We start from the raw sequence: 17,687 nt of genomic DNA on the forward strand, positions 1-17,687 counted from the left end.
TTTTTTTACTGCCTAAAGGCCTATTCATGAAATTTAAAAGATAAAAAATGTTTCTAGACCTGTGGCTAGTGGCAAATAGTAAGTCTTGGCTTTGTTGTTATAGGTGAAACTCTGCCATTCCTCTGCCATTTTTTCTGGCACCATGGCTTGTCATTGGAGATGTAACTTTGCAAGACACAACAGTGGATGCCTGACATGCTGTCAGAATCTCACTGTTTCCAAAATACTGTGAACTTTCCCAGCGATTTGTGGAGCAATTTTGAAATTCGAGTCAGAGAACCTTGGAATGCTTAAAGAGACAATTTGTAGCAAGCTGTCAGCGGCAGCAGTTGGTGTTTTAATGTATATACGCATACTTCTACTCCAGTTTTAGGGTAGAGTTATAATCTTGAAGGAATTTCCACACACACCCCACCCCGCTTTCTCTGGCACCTGTTTTTCTATTCAGAGTTTCATGGTACTGTCATCATGTGATGGTAGGAGAAGAGCTAGAGAAAAATAATTCTACCTGTCAAAGAATTAGATTTTAAAAATGTAAAGCTTTAGAGCTGGAAGAGAACTGAAAGTTTCTGACTTGCCTTGTTCACTGCTCTATCCCCAGTGCAATGAATATTTATTGAATAATGAGTATATGAATCAACCACCCCCATCCCACCTCCATTCTCAAAGTTTCAAGTGCATATGAATCACCTGGGGATGTTTAAAATGCAGATTCTGATTCAGTAGGTCTAGGATAGGACTTTAAATTCTGCATTTCTCACAAAGCTCTGAAGTGATATGATATTGTTAGTCTGGGGACCACACTTTGAATAATGAGGCTCTAAACCATAAATTTTAAACTTCCCATTAGTATTTTCATCTTAAAACATACACAGCTGAATTTTCCTATGGTAGTGGCTATTTTGTTTTATTCATTAGAGTAGAGATTTTTAAATTGGATTGTGTTATAATTGTTGCGTTTACAAATGAGCACTTGGGGACCGTATGCATACTAAATAAACTGACTCATCTAGTTGCTGAGAGAAAGAGAGGGAGGAACAGGTGGAAAGCTAGCCTTGTTATCCTAGCCATGGAAATCATATAATTTCACTTTCATAGCATTCTTTTTGTTTGAAGTGAGTCACTGTATCAAGGGGTAGGGGTCCTAGGCTTCACATTTTGAAGAAAGGAGTATCAAAGAATTGGGATATATTTTATTTTATTTTTCAATTTTAATATTATTTTATTGAAATTTAGTTGATTTACAATGTTGTGTTAATTTCTGCTTTACAGCAAAGTGATTCAGTTATACATATATATATACATTCTTTTTAAAATATTCTTTTCCATTATGGTTTGTCATAGGATGTTGAATGTAGTTCTCTGTGCTCTACAGTAGGACCTTGTTTTTTTTACCTATTCCCTATATAAAAGCTGACATCTGCCAACCCCAAACTCCCACTCCATCCCTCCCACAACCCCCACCCCCTCGGCAACCACCAGCCTGTTCTCTATGTCCATGATTCTCTTTCTGTTTCATAGATAGGTTCATTTGTGCCATATTTTTTTTAAATTTAATTTAATTAATTTTTTTATTGTAGTATAGTTGATTTACAGTGCTCTGCCAATCTGCTATACAGCAAAGTGACTCAGTTATACACATACAGACATTCTTTTTTTACTATTCTTTTCCATTATGGTTTATCACAGGACATTGAATATAGTTCCCTGTGCTGTACAGTAGGACCTTATTGTTTATCCATCCTGTATATAATAGTTTACATCTGCTAGTTTACATCTGCACTCCTAGTCCTTCCCTTCCCCACCCCCTCCCCCTTGGCAACCACAAGTCTGTTCTCTATGTCTGTGAGTCTGTTTCTGTTTTGTAGATAGGTTCGTTTGTGCTATATTTTAGATTCCACATATAAGTGATATCATATGGTATTTGGCTTCCTGACTTACTTCACTTAGTATGATAATCTCTAGTTGCATTCACATTGCTGCAAATGGCATTATTTCATTCTTTTTTATGGCTGAGTAGTATTCCATTGTATATATGTACCACATCTTCTTTATCCATTCATCTATCAATGGACATGGTTGTTTCCATGTTTTGGCTATTGTGAATAGTGCTGCTATGAACATTGGGGTGCATGTATCTTTTTGAATTAGAGTTTTGTCTGGGTACATGCCCAGGAGTGGGATTGCTGGATCATGTGGTAATTCTATTTTTACTTTTCTGAGGAACCTCCATACTGTTTTCCACAGTGGCTGCACCAACTTACGTTCCCACCAACAGTGTGGGAGGGTTCCCCTTTCTCTACACCCTCTCCAGCATTTGTTATTTGTAGACTTTTTAATGATGGCCATTCTGACTGGTGTGAGGTGGTACCTCATTGTAGTTTTGATTTGCATTTCTCTAATAATTAGCGATGTTGAGCATCTTTTCATGTGCCTATTGGCCATCTGTATTTCTTCTTCGGAGAAATGTCTATTTAGGCCTTCTGCCCATTTTTCGATTGGGTTGTTTGTTTTTTTGTTGTTGAGTTGTATGAGCTGTTTTTATATTTTGGAAATTAAGCCCTTGTCGGTTGCATCGTTTGCAAATATTTTCTCCCATTCTGTAGGTTTTTTCATTTTGTTTATGGTTTCCTTTGCTGTGCAAAAGCTTGTAAGTTTGATTAGGTTGGGATATATTTTAAAACCACTCCAGAGTCATAGCCAATGGCAGCAACAGGAGTTGCCCAGGAAGATAGGCAGTAACTCACGTCCAATAGTAGCTTGCTCTGGCATTCTCTCAATAGAAGTATTATAGTTTTCCTTTTTCTTGGCTGGTGGAATTTAAATAGTACATAGAAAGTTCATCTAAATTCAAATAGTAACATAGCAGGTGCAACATACTTGCTCTAGTCTGCCTAGTCACACAAGAGGATATTGGTTAAATCTGTCTGGATATGGAGAGGAATTTTTATCCCGACATTTGTCTCTCTACCACCTGCCAACCCCACCACTACAACCAATACGGAAAATCAGGACTGTTAAGTTCACTTTGTAAATCATCAGTGACCCAAGAAAAGACAGACAGATGGGGGCGGGGGGGTGGGAGAGAGAGAGAGAGAGAGAGAGAGAGATGTTTTAGTCATTGAGGGAAGAGATTCTTGGAAAGAATTCTCATACAATAAATGAATAATCTGAGTCTAAAGATTCACAGTAATTATTTTATTTAGAAGATGATAGAAGAGAAAAAAATCCATTGAAAACAAATCTGCATTAGAGCTAAATAAAAAATGCTCAATTATAGCCCTTGTAAGACTAATGGTCAATTCTTCATCTGGGTTCTTAGTGAGTATTGGATTCCTGATTTACAAAGAGCCTGTTTGACCCCAGGGAAAGCAATTAACATCCTTTTCACAAGAAAGCATTCATGGCTCAAGGTCTCTGCAAGCTGGAAGGAATTGCAAAAGAATCAACATAACAAAATCAGTTTTAATGTGTGATTTACATAATGCTCTTTGGATTCAGGAAATAGGCAAATTCTGATTATCTTATTAATGAGGAGTACATAGGAACAAAAGGATATAAAATAATAAGTAATTGCTAAGGGCGTTCTCTCCTGCTAGAGTTGAATCTGAGCCTTGAAGCCAGAAAAATAAAATAGCAGTGGAGCAGAGATATCACTAACTACTGACTCCTCTCAGGAGTCATTCCATCTTCATCAGTTCTGTCCTCCCAGAGGACAGTAAACAAATAGCTTGTTTACTGGTCCTGAGGCATTGCAGAGATGTGTCCACATGGGGCAGCTACTTACAGAGCAGACTCGTGACCCAGCCTAGTTTATCCCCATGCAGAGCCGAACTTTTGTGCAGATTGAATGGAGTTACTCTGCACTTGATTCTCTTAGTTTAGCAAAGACAGTGCTTTTCTTTCTGGATGCTTGAGAGGCAAATGCTGTAGAAATCTATTGTGTGTAGAAACAAAAACAATTAGGCAATCAGCCAGTAGCAAATTTGGGAGCTCCAATTTTAATAGGCCATGGAAGCTCTTCTTGGTGGGTGATCAAAGGATGTTGCAGGAAAATAAAACAGAAAAAGCTATGGCTTTGGGGTTGAAGGATAAAGAGGATGCAACACTGGGCATCAGAGTACTACAGGTGGATTGAGAGCCGAACTCCCTGGAGTACTCCTCCAGCCTAAAAGTGTCTCTGTTAACGTAGGTAAAAATGTTTAATGTAGTACCTAAGAGATAGTCCATCCAAATAAACCCATACACAGTAACCTTGAGTCATTGTGTCAATGAATCCACATGGGGAGCCTAAGCCAATGGTGGGTGGGTCAGTGGTTAACGTGCCTCAACCCCTCAGCCCTGGTCCCCACTGGCTCCTCAGGGACAGCCTCTGTCCCAGGACAGCAGCGACTCAGCCCAGCACCTGGAATATAACAGTTTTGCAATCCCTAATGAATTATTGGGTCTAAGCAATACTCATTGATGGTTGCCAACATCGCAAGAAGAAAGAAAGCTAGATGTGATCTCTCTCTGGCTGGAAGTGCACAAGAGCACACAGGAAGGAAATCATCTTCACCTCCACCAAAATCAAGCCCAAGTCTGATCATGCCTCAAGATCTAACTAGCAGTTTGTAGGAAATAAAAGGGAAGGAGAAACATCATAAATGATACCCTCAGATGCAATGAGTAAAATACAGAATGTAGAAAAGTGTATAGTTAAAGAACTATATCTAAGAAACTAATCTAGTTTCTTTAACAACGAGGCTGAGACAGAGAGAGAGTGAGAACTAAGAGACGTTTCAACCAGTCACAACATATGGCCCTTATTTGCATTCCAATTCAGACTACAATTTTTTTTAAATTTTAGGCGTTTTTTAAAATTGTGGTACAATATACAGAACATTTACCATCTTATCCGTTCAGTGGCATTAAGTTCATTCACATTTTTGTGCAACCATCACCCTCATCCAGCTCCAAAATTCTCGCATCTTGCAAGACTGAAACTCTGTACTCATTAAACTACAACTCCCATTCCCCCCTCCTCCTAGCCCCTGACAACCTCTATTCTACCTTTTTTTCTACCGTGTTTTTATGAGTTTGAGTACTCTAGGTACCTCTTGTCCGTGGAATCACACATACTTATCTTTCTGTGACTGGCTTATTTCACTTAGAATAATGTCATCGAGGTTCATCCGTGTTGCAGCATGTGACAGAATTTCATTCCTTTTTTAACGCTGAATAATACCCCATTGTATGTATAGACCACATTTTGTTTGTCCATTCATCCGTTCTTGGACACTTGAGTTGCTTCCACCTCTTGGCTCTTGTGAATAATGCTGCCATGAAAAAAAATATTTTGAAGCTCTGGCCAAAGTGATGTATAATTCTTTTCCCCTTTTCCTTTTCCTGCTGGTTGGAAGATGCAGACTTTGTGGTCCATCATGCAGAGGAGGACAACACCCCAGAGATGACGAAATAATAAGATGGAAGAACCCTAGGTCCCCAACAACTACATGGAGCAGAGCCATCATCAACTCAGTTGTTACATGAGAGAGAAGTAAAAAATGCACTGACAAAGCTATTGCAAGAGCTCTACTTATAGAAAGGAGCCTTAAACTGAACTTTCGACTCTACCCATTGATGGGTAGGCACATCCTTGCTTTAGCTAATATTTTCACCTCACCCTGCATGTGCAAACTATTCCTGTCCCTGATGTTTGTGTATTTGGGTGGGAAGTCAGATCCATCAATAAGGAAGGGCCTCGCTTTTGCTCTTAGCAGGAATATGGACATAATTCCTCATTGATATTCAGCACACATGGCCTCCCTGGCTTTGAAATCTGAACACTAGTGAGGATCCATCTGTTTAATATGATATTTTAGGACTTACTGTTATTTGTGATTTTTATCTGGGCACTTTGATCAAGGGTTTCAGTGCTGTTTCCTAACTATAATTTTATTTAATATATAAAGTATAATATAAATGTTTTGGTAAATCATATATGAAAACAAATTGGATTTCATTACAGCAATGACAAATTAAATTTTCTCATGCTTTATTTAACACTTTATTCCCAGAGTAATCCCTAATGGGCAATTAAACTGACTTACTGAGACTGAGGGCTTCTAGCAGGCCACAGTAACCATATGTTACATCAGACATAAGACACTTAACAAAAGCAATTCAACTGAATTGTGTTATCCATCAGGGAAAATACATGCAGAGTCTTGTCTCATCTCCCAGAAGGAGCAAAGCTATGTGTGTTTATGTGTGTGTGTTTTGTTCTGTTTTCTTGTACTGAGTTATCACTTGGTAAATGGTCCTATTTTTTTTTCATTGAAGTATAGTTGATTTACAAAATTTCATTAGTTTCAGATGTATAATGCAGTGATTCAATATTTTTATAGATTATACCCCAGTTAAAGTTATTACAAAATAATGTCTATATTTCCCTGTACTATACAATATATCCTTGTTGTTTATTTTATACATAATAGTTTGTATCTCTTAATCCCCTTCCCCATCTCCTCCCTCCCCCCTTCCCTCTCCCCACCAGTAACCACTAGTTTGTTCTCTATATCTGTGAGTCCTTTTCTGTTTTGTTATATTCATTTGTTTGTTTTAATTTTTAGATTCCACTTGTAAGTGATAACATACAGTATTTGTCTTTCTCTGTCTGAATTATTTCAGTACACATAATACCTTCTAGATCTAGAACGCTGTTGCAAATGGCAGAATTTCATTCTTTTATATGGCTGAGTAGTATTCCATTATATATATTATATATATATATATATATATATATATATATATATATATATATATATATATACACACATATATATATCACATCTTTACCCATTCATCTGTTGATGGACCCTTAGGTTTCTTCCATATCTTGGCTACTGTAAATAATGCTGCTATGAACATTGGGGCGCATGTATCTTTTCGAATTAGTATTTTTGTTTTCTTCAAATATATACCCAAGAGGGGAGTTGCTGGATCATATATGGTAATTCTATTTTTAGTTTTGTTTTTTTTTAAGATTTATTTATTATTTATTTATTTATTTGGCTGCATGCGGTCTTAGTTGTGGCACGTGGGATCTTCGTCGAGGCATGCAGGCTTCTCTCTAGTTGTGGCGTGCGGGTTTTCTCTCTCTAGTTGTGGCGCACAGGCTCCAGGGCGCGTGGGCTCTGTAGTTTGTGTCACGCAGGCTCTCTGGTTGAGGCATGCGAGCTCAGTAGTTGTGGTGCATGGGCTTAGTTGCCCCATGGCATGTGGGATCTTAGTTCCCCGACCAGGGATTGAACCCGCGTCCCCTGCATTGTAAGGCAGATTCTTTACCACTGAACCACCAGGGAAGTCCCTATTTTTAGTTTTTTTTTTAATTTTTAAAAATATTTAATTAATTAATTTATTTGGCTGCACCAGGTCTTAGTTGCGGCACACAGGATCTTTGCTGTGGCACATGGATCTCTTAGTTGCGGCGTGCAGACTCCTAGTTGCGGCATGCATGTGGGATCCAGTTCCCCAACCAGGGGTCGAACCCAGGCCCCCTGCATTGGGAATGCAGAGTACCAGCCACTGGACCACAGGGAAGTCCCTATTTTTAGTTTTTTGAAGAACCTCCGTTCTGTTTTCTATAGTGGCTGCCCCAATTTACATTCCCACCAACAGCGTATAGTCCCTTTCCTCCGTTTCCTTGCCAACGTTTTTTATTTGTAGACTTTCTGATGATGACCATTCTGACAGGTGTGAAGTGATATCTCATTGTGGTTTTGATTTGCATTTCTCTGATGATTAGTGATGTTGAGCATCTTTTCATGTGCCCATTTTCCATCTGTATGTTTTCTTTTTTTTTTTTTTTTTAAAGATTTTTTTGATGTGGACCATTTTTAAAGTCTTTATTGAATTTGTTACAATATTGCTTCTGTTTTATGTTTTGGATTTTTGGCCGTGAGGCATGTGGTATGCTAGCTCCCCGACCAGGAATCAAACCCACACCCCCTGCATTGTAAGGTGAAGTTTTAACCACTGGACCACAAGGAAGTCCCTGTATGTCTTCTTTGGAAAAATATCTATTCAGGTCTTCTGCCCAGTAAATGGTCCTATTTTGCTACACAGCAAGGAATCACAAAGCCTTGTCAATTCGACCTCCTAAATCTATCTATATGTTTCCAGTTCATCTACTTCTCTATATCTCCACTGCCACTTTCCTAATGCAAACCACTGCTCCTTCCAACGTGGATTAGTGCAGTAATGTCTGAACTAGTCTCTTGGTTTCCATTCTGGCCCCTTCCTATCCACTTTGTTTTTCCACAGTAGCTAAAGAGATCTTTTTTAAAATGTAAATCTGATTATTTTATACTCAGGCTTAAAACTCTTCTTCAGGGAATGCTCTGGCAGTCCAGTGGTTAGGACTCCACACTTTCACTACTGAGGGCCTGGGCTTGATCTCTGGTCAGGGAACTAAGATACCGCAAGCTGTGCAGTGCGGCCAAAAATAAAACAACCTCTTCTTCAAGTTTATATTTGATCTGAACAAGGCCTGCAAGGCCTTGCATGGGCTGACCTCCCATTCCCTCTCCAACTGGTGGCACTGTCACCGCTTCCTCACTCACTCACTGTGCCCGGCCTGCTGGCATCCCCCCGCTCCACAGACACCAGCACATAGGTCCCTTTGGGGTTAGCAGATGCTACTCGGTTTTTCTTTTAAATGGGGGTATAGTTGTTTTATAATGTTGTGTTAGTTTCTGCTGTACAGCAAAGTGGAGTTCCCTGTGCTCTACAGCAGGTTCTCATGCTACTCCCTTTTCTCCAGAACACTAAGGATTAAATAAATTATACTGAACACCAAGATAATAAAACCAAAAACTCATCACTTCCCAATTATTTTACTGTATTTTACGATTGTCTATGCGCTCTATTTACATCTAATGTAGCCATAGGGTGAAAATACTATACCATGCCATGCTAATATGCCTCTCATCCAACTTCACACTGCAAATCAGGCAAACAGGGACTTCCCTGGAGGTCCAGTGGTTAGGACTCTGCAGTTCTACTGCAGGGGGCCCAGGTTCGATCCCTGGTCGGGGAACTAAGCCGCAAGGTGTGGCCAAAAAAAAAAAAATTTTTTTTAATAAATAAATAAATAAACTGAATCCTCAAAAAAAAAAAAAATCAGGCAAACATTACAAACCAGGGCTTTTTCTGGGGGTTAGAAAAAGCCAGTTGTTAAACATTTACCAGCACACCACTGCCTATAATAAATCTTTTGTGCTTCCTTTCAATTATTTGACCCAATATAATTAATGCAGTTACCACATAGTTTTCACATTGTAGTGTTAAGTCTTTTTTATTTATTTCACATTTAATCCTGTCAGAACTCTACAAGGTAGGTATAATAATCCCATTTTATAAGCTAGGAATTAGGTGCCGAGATGATGAAATAATTAAGGGAGTAGGCAGCGGTGCTATAACTTGAAGCCATGACTCCACATCTCATGCTCAACAATGTGCTCGTGCTAAGAACATGGAAGCTATTGCAGGGAGTATTTCTTTTTGTTTGTGGATGACTGGGGAAGCAAGGACTCTGCCAGGAAGGCAGGTATTCTGTGAAAGAGAGAACTGAGAGGACAAAGGGAGAGGCAGAGAGAATTTACAGATGGGGTCATATAGCCCTGGTGTGATATCAAAGCAAAATTATCGACCTATACCATCACTAGTGTAGGGGAAATCTAATTAATGACCACATTGCCACATTCATTTGTAATTTTTGAATGAAAATCTTTATGTTAATAACCAATACAGAGTAAGTCTGGCTTATTGAGAAGGATTTTGCAAAAGTTACAAATTCCAGTTATAAATAAACACTAGGGATATAATGTACAACATGATAAATATAATTAACACTGCTGTATGTTATATATGAACATTGTCAAGAGGGTAAATCCTGAGTTCTCATCACAAGAAAAGATATTTTCCTCTGTTTCTTTGATTTTGTTATGTATATGAGAAAATGGATGTTCACTAAACTTATTGTGATAATCATTTCAGGTTGTAAGTCAAATCATTATGATGTATACCTTAAACTTATACAGTACTGTATGTCAATTCTATCTCAATAAAATTGGAAGAAAAAAATTTTTTAAAAAGAAGGATTTTGTGATGGTGTTTTTCTGCCTATATGAATGCCGCTGAAGGTAATACTTCCTCTTGCTACAATGTTTCTGAGTAAGTATGAACAAAGAGAATCTCTGGCCTAGAGGGACATTGGGCCCCTATGGGAGGGCCAAGGACAAAATCTGAGAGTGGACTCAGCTACTGTTAATATCATTCTAACTCCCTCAACTCACCTGTAACATCTCTAATGACTGCTCCTTATCCTTTAACGGCTACATGATAGGACTGTGGTGTTCTAAATTTACAAAACATGTCGTGGTCTTGAAAATTTTTCAGCCGTTAGTGAGTTCTTGAGTCTTCCCTCCTTGGCTTGCATTTGTGCCTTAAAAGATTTAATAAGAACTTGAGGCGGGTGGTCAAGGGCGCGCAGAGGCCCGGGCGCGGGCCGCCGGAACATGCTGAGTGGAGCGTGCGGCCAGCTCGTCTCAGCGCTGCGGGGGACACACGCAGAGCAGTCCGCGGGCGCCCAGAGTTGTCTGCACGCGTCGGTGTCGCGGCCGTCCACAGACAAGAGCGAGAGGACGAGGAAACCGCCCCGCGCCCTCGACCCAGCGCTGCTGCAGTTCCTGGTGTGCCCGCTCTCCAAGAAGTCGCTCAGATATGAAGCATCGACCAATGAATTGATTAACGAAGAGTTAGGAATAGCCTGTCCAATTATTGATGGGATTCCTAATATGATACCACAGGCAGCTAGGATGACACATCAAAATAAGAAGCAAGAAGAAATGAAGCAGCAGTAGGTCATATTTCAAAACAACAACACAACTAAATTTTCTAAATACCATCCACCTTTTAAAAAGCCAGAGTGGGGACTTCCCTGGTGGCGCAGTGGTTGAGAATCCGCCTAACAATGCAGGGGAAAGGGGTTCGATCCCTGGTCCAGGATGATTCCACATGCCGCGGAGCAACTAAGCCCGTACGCCACAACTACTGAGCTTGTGCTCTAGAGCCCGCGAGCCACAACTACTGAGCCCGTGAGCCACAACTACTGAGCCCACGAGCTGCAACTACTGAAGCCAGCATGCCTAGGGCCCGTGCTCTGCAACAAGAGAAGCCACTGCAATGAGAAGCCCGCGCACCGCAACGAAGAGTAGCCCCTGCTCGCCACAACTAGAGAAAGACTGCATGCAGCAACGAAATAAATAAAATAAATAAATCTATAAAAAAAAAGTCAGAGTGGTGTGTAAAAAAGTGGAGGAAAAGAATATTTCTGTCTCTTCCTACATTGACTGTCCTTATTCCATTGGCCTCTTTAGCAGGACTGTTATACTCGGCCTCTGTGGTGTGCTTTTACAGTCTGCTCTTGTTGATTACCATACCCGTTTATGTGTTCTTCCACCTTTGGACTTGGATGGGTATTAAACTCTTCAGGCATAATTAATACAACCAGAGCCAAGATGGTATACCCTGAGGATATGCTTGAGTGTCTGTCTCTGAAAGCTCAACTACATGGAAATACTGGAAACCCACTTAATTTGCAAGAAAGATGCTTTGCCTAGCTTCTGTCAGAGGTTTAGGACTATGGGAGGCTTAAGGTGCGGAGGCTTCTTTATTGTGCTTTGGTTCTGCCCTTGTTTTTTGAAGGTTCTCATTTATACCTGGGGTATCAGAAAAATTTCAACAAAGTGTCTTGTTGGAAATTAATATCCCCAGCCATCATCTGATGACTTTATTTCTTATCCCATTCATAATTAAAAGTTACTAGTTTGAAATTTTATATGTTTATTTTACATTCAAAGTCTTTGGTAAAGTCACATGTTAAGGATGACTGAAATAATTCCAGAGGAGCTCTGTTGAAGGAGCTGTAGAGAAATGCATTTGAACTAATGTGGTATAAAACTGTAATAAAATGGAAATTTCACGTATTTGCCAAAATTCTGAGTTTGTAAAATTACCTTCATTTCTTTGGCATCACATACTTACATTAATAATAATAAAATAAGATATTGACATTTTCCATAAAAAAAAAACTTGACTAGTCAATCATCTGGGAGAGTAAAGAATTTGTGAGTTTCCTTTTTGTGTGGTGACCTCTATATCTGTCTGTGATGGTTAATTTTATGTGCCAACCTGACTGGGCCTCAGGTTGCCCAGATATTTGGTCCAATGTTATTGTGGGTGTGTCTGTGAGGGTATTTCTGGATGAATTAACCTTTGAATCAGTAGGGTGAGTAAAGTAGATTGTCCTCCCCAATATGGGTGAGCTTCACCCAATCAGTTGAAGGCCGAAATAGAAAAAAAGGTTCAGTAAGGGAGAATGCACTCTCTCTGCCTGTCTTCAAACTGGGACATTAATCATCTCCTGCCTTCAGATTTGGACTGGAACTTATACCATCATCTCTCCTGCCTCTCAGGCCTTTGAACTCAGACTGGAAGCATACCTTTGGCTCTCCTGGTCTTCGGCTTGCCAAATGCAGATCTTAGGACTTCTCAGCCTCCATAATCATGTGAGCCAATTCCTATACAGTAAATGCCTATCTATCTATCTATCTATCTATCTATCTATCTATCTATCTATCTATCTATCTATCATGTGTTTCTCTGGAGAACCCTGACTAATACTGATTTTGGTACTGAGAGTGATCCTAGAGGAACAGGATGTTAAGGATAGGTTTTCTTAAATTGGTTCTGGGTTTTTGGAACTGGCTGTCTAATCTAATTAGATTTAAAGATGCTAATGACTCTATTTCAAATAGTAAAGAGAACACTAATGGTCCCTGGCATGATTGGGCAATAGAGATACCTAAAATAACTGCACTGGATATGCCTAACTGACCACAAGCAGAAATCCATAGAACCTGTGTGAGAATGGATATTAAGGGTATGTGATCATGGTGGAAAGAACATAAAGCTGGATTGGGCCAAAATTATCGATGTCTGGCATATAAGAGGCCCTTAGGAGGGTGAAGGATCTAGCTGTAATATATGTTACCCTGCTGGTCTCCAAAGTAAATCTGTGAATCTGCTTCATGGCGCCCACATCCTCCTTTCCTCTCATAGCTCATAAGCATCCTCTTCAAGCTGGAAGGAAATTTGAAAAGGACAGATAGGAGAAGTCTGTTCTTCATTCAGCAATGTAGGAGGATGTGGTGCTCAATAAGTTGTTTTTTTTTTCTTCTTCTTCCTTATATAATCATTTAAAAATCTTCACTTTTTCCTTTCTTCTCTAGGCATTTCTTCTTCTTTAGCTATTTGTTCTCCCCCAATCCCTGTAAACACACACACACACACACACACACACACACATTTTTAGGCTTCCCATAAGCCACAGATCAAGGCCAAGGTTCTAATCCTTTAAAGTTCATTACTAGGGTCATCCAGGCTACATTAAGTCTCTTCTCTTATGGTTTCATATTTTAATTTATTCCTTCTATGTGATCAAGCTGAAAGCAGGTCTCTTTATCCACTTGTCCTTGATATCTTTTAAGGCCATTTCCCAAGCTGTAACACAAGAATGCAATCTTCCTTTTTAACACATGCCTGGTCTCCTATTTTTCCTGTTAGTTTTCCCAGCTGATCTCAGAGACCTGACAGCTTTTCCTAGCCCTGTGCTGCACAGACATGGAATTTCTTCAATTTTGTGTATGGTTCTGATGCAGGATTCAATACATTACCTTCCATTCTTACAATATCTTACTGTCTGTTTCTCTTCCAGCAAATGTTCATTCAGCCAAAGCCTATTGAAATCTGACAGGGTGTCAAGCATTGTGCCAGATGCTGTGAATAAAAAATGAATAAAACACTATTTCTGCCTAGGAGGAGCTCATAGTCTAGAAAGCAAAGGCAGCATGTAAACATGTATATTATAGTGCATCGTGCTAAGTATCGCACACTGTGATGTGAAGAAAAATTAAACTTCCTCTGGGGGAGTTGATAAAAGATCTCATAGGAAGTGACATTTCCATTAGTCTTGACACCTAAGTAGGAGTCTGCCAATCAGAAGACAGAGGTGAGAATGAGGGTAAGGGAAGAATTGGGCATCTGAGTAAAGGGAATCCAGTGTGCAGAGGCTCTGAAATAATTGGGGAACATCCTGCTGTATTCAGGGAGGTCTGATGGGTTAGATGTGGTTGGATGTGTGGTGCATTGAGTGGCAGGGATCAAACTGAGAGGGCCTGTGTGGAGAGGATTGAATTTTATTCTAGAGGCAAGAAGAGAGAGAGGAAATTCTATAAGCAGGGAAGTTTAACAATCAGATTTGTCTGTTACATGTCTATTGTCACTGACCTAATTACAGGGCTCCGGGATTTGGAGTCTAAAAGTGGTGTACCCTACTTGTTTAATTGCAGGTGCTCAGGGTGGCCTTTCAATTGAGACCACTTGTGCTAATTCACTTTATTACTCCTACCCTGTCCTCCAAACGAGCTCTCTCTCTCCTTGGCCAGGGTTGGACAGATACTGACAGCCTTTGTCTCTTTGAACCCCATTTTTCTTTTTTGACACCTTCTTTCTTCAGTTACGCTGACCTAGTTTTTGAAAGTATTGCTGACGTTTTGGCCCATGCCACCCTATGCTCTAATCACTCGGGCACAGCCCACGGCAGTAGCCACACCCACTCAAGAAGTTGCCCGCTCAGGAAGTTTGTCCGCAGCAGCGCGCCGTACTGACGGTCGCAGCGCGCAGGCGCAGTTCCCGGCTCCCGGCGGCGTGTTCCTCTTTTCCCGGGATCCCAGCGTCCCAGCAGGTGGACCTCGACTCTTCACAGTCAGCCTCCGGCTCCGGCTTACCCTGTGCTCCGGTCCCTCGCCCCGCAGTCCCCCAGCTCCCGGGGCCGCTGCTCTGGCCCGCACGCCTCCGCCGGCGACAGACCCATGGCCGAGCGCGGGGAACTCGATCTGACAGGCGCCAAGCAGAACACCGGAGTGTGGCTGGTCAAGGTAAGGTTTGCGGGGCTCCCGCTTGCGCTCCTCCTTAAAGTAGTTTCAGTGACTTGAGACTCTCCCACCCCGTGCACCTTTTAAAGTTCTTTACGGCCTTCTCATTAGAGCTTCAGTTATCTTGAGAGGCAGGACTCATTGTTATGCTCGTTTGCAGACGAGGAGATTAGTTGAGGGACGCCCAGTGTTTTTCAGCCAATTAAGAGCCCGAACCTGCCTGGGATGGTGTCCTTTCCCCACGACCTGGTTTTTCTGGGGCCCTGTCTTGGTGTCCCCCAATGTCAGCCACCGCTCACATTGCATTTTATCCCAAACTGAAGAATTTCTGCATCTTCTCTTGGTGAAGCTGATTTTAGTTATCAGTCTGTATAAGGAAGTTGAGTGTCTGCTTCCTGTTAGAATTTTCTCAGCCAGAAAGTAGAACTGGTCTCTGCCTACCCTTAAAGTGTTCTTTTAGGTTGTTGGTTCTTATGAAGTTCTCAGGAGAACTGAGAGAGCTCTGAACTCAGGAAAGGAGAGGCCGTGGACTGGAGTGTTCTTTTAGAGCATGACCTGGTCTCTTGGAACTGTCAGCAAATGTCTTTCATTTTTTGTTTTGTTTTGTAAAGACAGCAATCTTGATTAGCCCTTAGTGAGCACAGTATTTGTGCTTTACTTTTTCATATTGGGGAGTGTTGTCTTTTAGGAGAGTTTCATAAAACATATGTATGTTCAAAATGTGATTGTGACAGTATCCGAAACTCAAGTAAAATGTAGGGACCTTTGGTTTGTTAGATTTTTAAAAACTTATATCACATGGCTGAGTTCTCATCAGTTAAATCTGAGAGGCCCGTCCTGTCTGCCTCTCTGAAGTAGCTTTCTTATGCTTATTTGCTAGCAAGTCGAACCTGTATTATATTCTTCAAAGCACTTGTCAGTGTCCAAAGTGATTCTGTGTTCAGTGTTGATTACCTCCTTTTCCCCAGCACATGCACAGTCACATTTCGCGAGACTAGGCTCCTTGCCTGTCACACCCAGAACTGTGTTTGGCACATGGTAATAGCTCAGATATGTGATGAATGAATGAATGAACTCTTATTCTTCATCGCTAGCCTTAGCCTCTGGTACTCATTTGACTTATCACGGAGATATCAGTGTGATTTAAAATGATGGAGTAGAGACTTCCCTGGTGGCGCAGTGGTTAAGAATCCGCCTGCCAATGCAGGGCACAGGGGTTCGAGCCCTGGTTTGGGAAGATCCCACATGCCACGGAGCAGCTAAGCCACCTGCGTACGCTACAACTACTGAGCCTGCGCTCTAGAGCCCGCCGAGCCACAACTGCTGAAGCCCGCGCACCTAGAGCCTGTGCTCCGCAACCAGAGAAGCCACTGCAATGAGAAGCCCGCGCACCGCAGCGAAGAGTAGTCCCCGCTCGCTGCAACTAGAGAAAGCCCGTGTGCAGCAACGAAGACCCAACGCAGCCAAAAATAAATAAATTAAAAATAAATAAATTTATAAAAATAAAATAAAATGATGGAGTAAATAAGCATCTCTCTCCTCCTGCATGCTAAATGGAGGGGAATCATTAGGGAGGAGAGCTCCTTTACAGACTGAAAGAGCTTGCAAAGATGGTGAAGCTTGAGACGATGTGTTTGTGCTTGGAGCACAGTAAATGCTCAAGAAATGTTGTTTGCCTTACAGAGAGATTTGGATGGGTGGACAGAGGCCACCCATAGTATCTCCGTAGTATACCATGGAGAGTGGAACTGAAATTCAAGAGTGAAAATGCACAGTAACATGCTATATCCTGGAAATCAAAGAGGAGATTATTATGCCTAGAGTAGAGGCTTGGGACTGTATACTGATACTGTCACATTGTGAAATGGGGATGTTTTAACTTTAGTCCACAAGAAGTGAGGAAACTTTTGGAGGTTTTTGAGTAAGGCAGGGATGCAAATGATTCTTTTAGGGGGGAAAAAAAAACGAGGGGAAGATAACAAAATTAGACTCAAAATTAGAAAATTATCACAGGATCATAGGCATTTGATAGTGAATTCTGAGGAGTTAGGGAAACTTTTTCAGCAAAAGTTGTCAGGGTGTGGTGACTGACTAAATGAGGATGTGAAAGAAAGCAATGAATCTAAAGTTAAGAAATTTTAGTGTTCTTCCATATATGACCATTTGAATACATTTTATCACTTTAAAAAGAACTCACCTCAGACTAATGATTTGTTCTGTTTTATAAAGGTAGTTATAATGTTTCAATTATTTATTGTTTGCTGTATCATTGTTTCCTTACATCAATTTGGCCTGCAGTATTTCTTCTTTTTCTAACCTTATGTATCAAAGAAAAATAACAGGCTTGCAAATACTACATCTTTCCAGGGTGTGAAAGGACTTTTTTTTTTTTTTTGGCCAGTTCTTGTTCTCTGACAACCTTATCTCAAAGAGGATGAGAATTGCTATCAAATACTTTCTGTTCTAAAATCCATTCATGTTCCCTCTTTATTTTTCAACTTTTATTTCTGCTTTAGTTAAAGGAATGCTAGTAGGCAATGAGGTTTGATTTACACACCTGTCAGATAGTTTGAATTTGTTTCATTTGTGCTGGGATTAGCATCCAGTATGATTTTCATGCCCATATCCTAAGCATATTTGGATTTT

At 40.6% G+C, this 17,687-nt stretch overlaps 1 protein-coding gene and 2 pseudogenes across 3 annotated transcripts in view; all 3 read left to right on the forward strand.

Moving 5' to 3' along the window:
- Positions 1 to 6,772: 6,772 nt before the first annotated feature.
- On the forward strand, positions 6,773 to 11,367 carry LOC309647773 (protein preY, mitochondrial pseudogene; annotated as a pseudogene). Its single transcript has one exon. The product of its transcript is annotated as a protein preY, mitochondrial pseudogene (transcript).
- Positions 11,018 to 14,658, forward strand: LOC309647574 (phosphatidylinositol N-acetylglucosaminyltransferase subunit Y pseudogene; annotated as a pseudogene). Its single transcript has 2 exons — positions 11,018 to 11,032; positions 11,282 to 14,658. The product of its transcript is annotated as a phosphatidylinositol N-acetylglucosaminyltransferase subunit Y pseudogene (transcript).
- A 128-nt stretch (positions 14,659 to 14,786) lies between these two features.
- The window catches only part of GTF2F2 (general transcription factor IIF subunit 2), a 145,242-nt gene continuing 142,341 nt past the window's right edge, over positions 14,787 to 17,687 (forward strand). Inside the window, exon 1 of the mRNA XM_082435447.1 lies at positions 14,787 to 15,044. Within this exon, the coding sequence (XP_082291573.1) occupies positions 14,979 to 15,044 (66 nt within the window). The 5' untranslated portion in view covers positions 14,787 to 14,978. The remainder of the gene's footprint in view (positions 15,045 to 17,687) is intronic.

This window comes from Balaenoptera physalus (genome assembly GCF_965194825.1).
Source record: "Balaenoptera physalus genome assembly, chromosome: 18".
Lineage (NCBI taxonomy): Eukaryota > Metazoa > Chordata > Mammalia > Artiodactyla > Balaenopteridae > Balaenoptera > Balaenoptera physalus.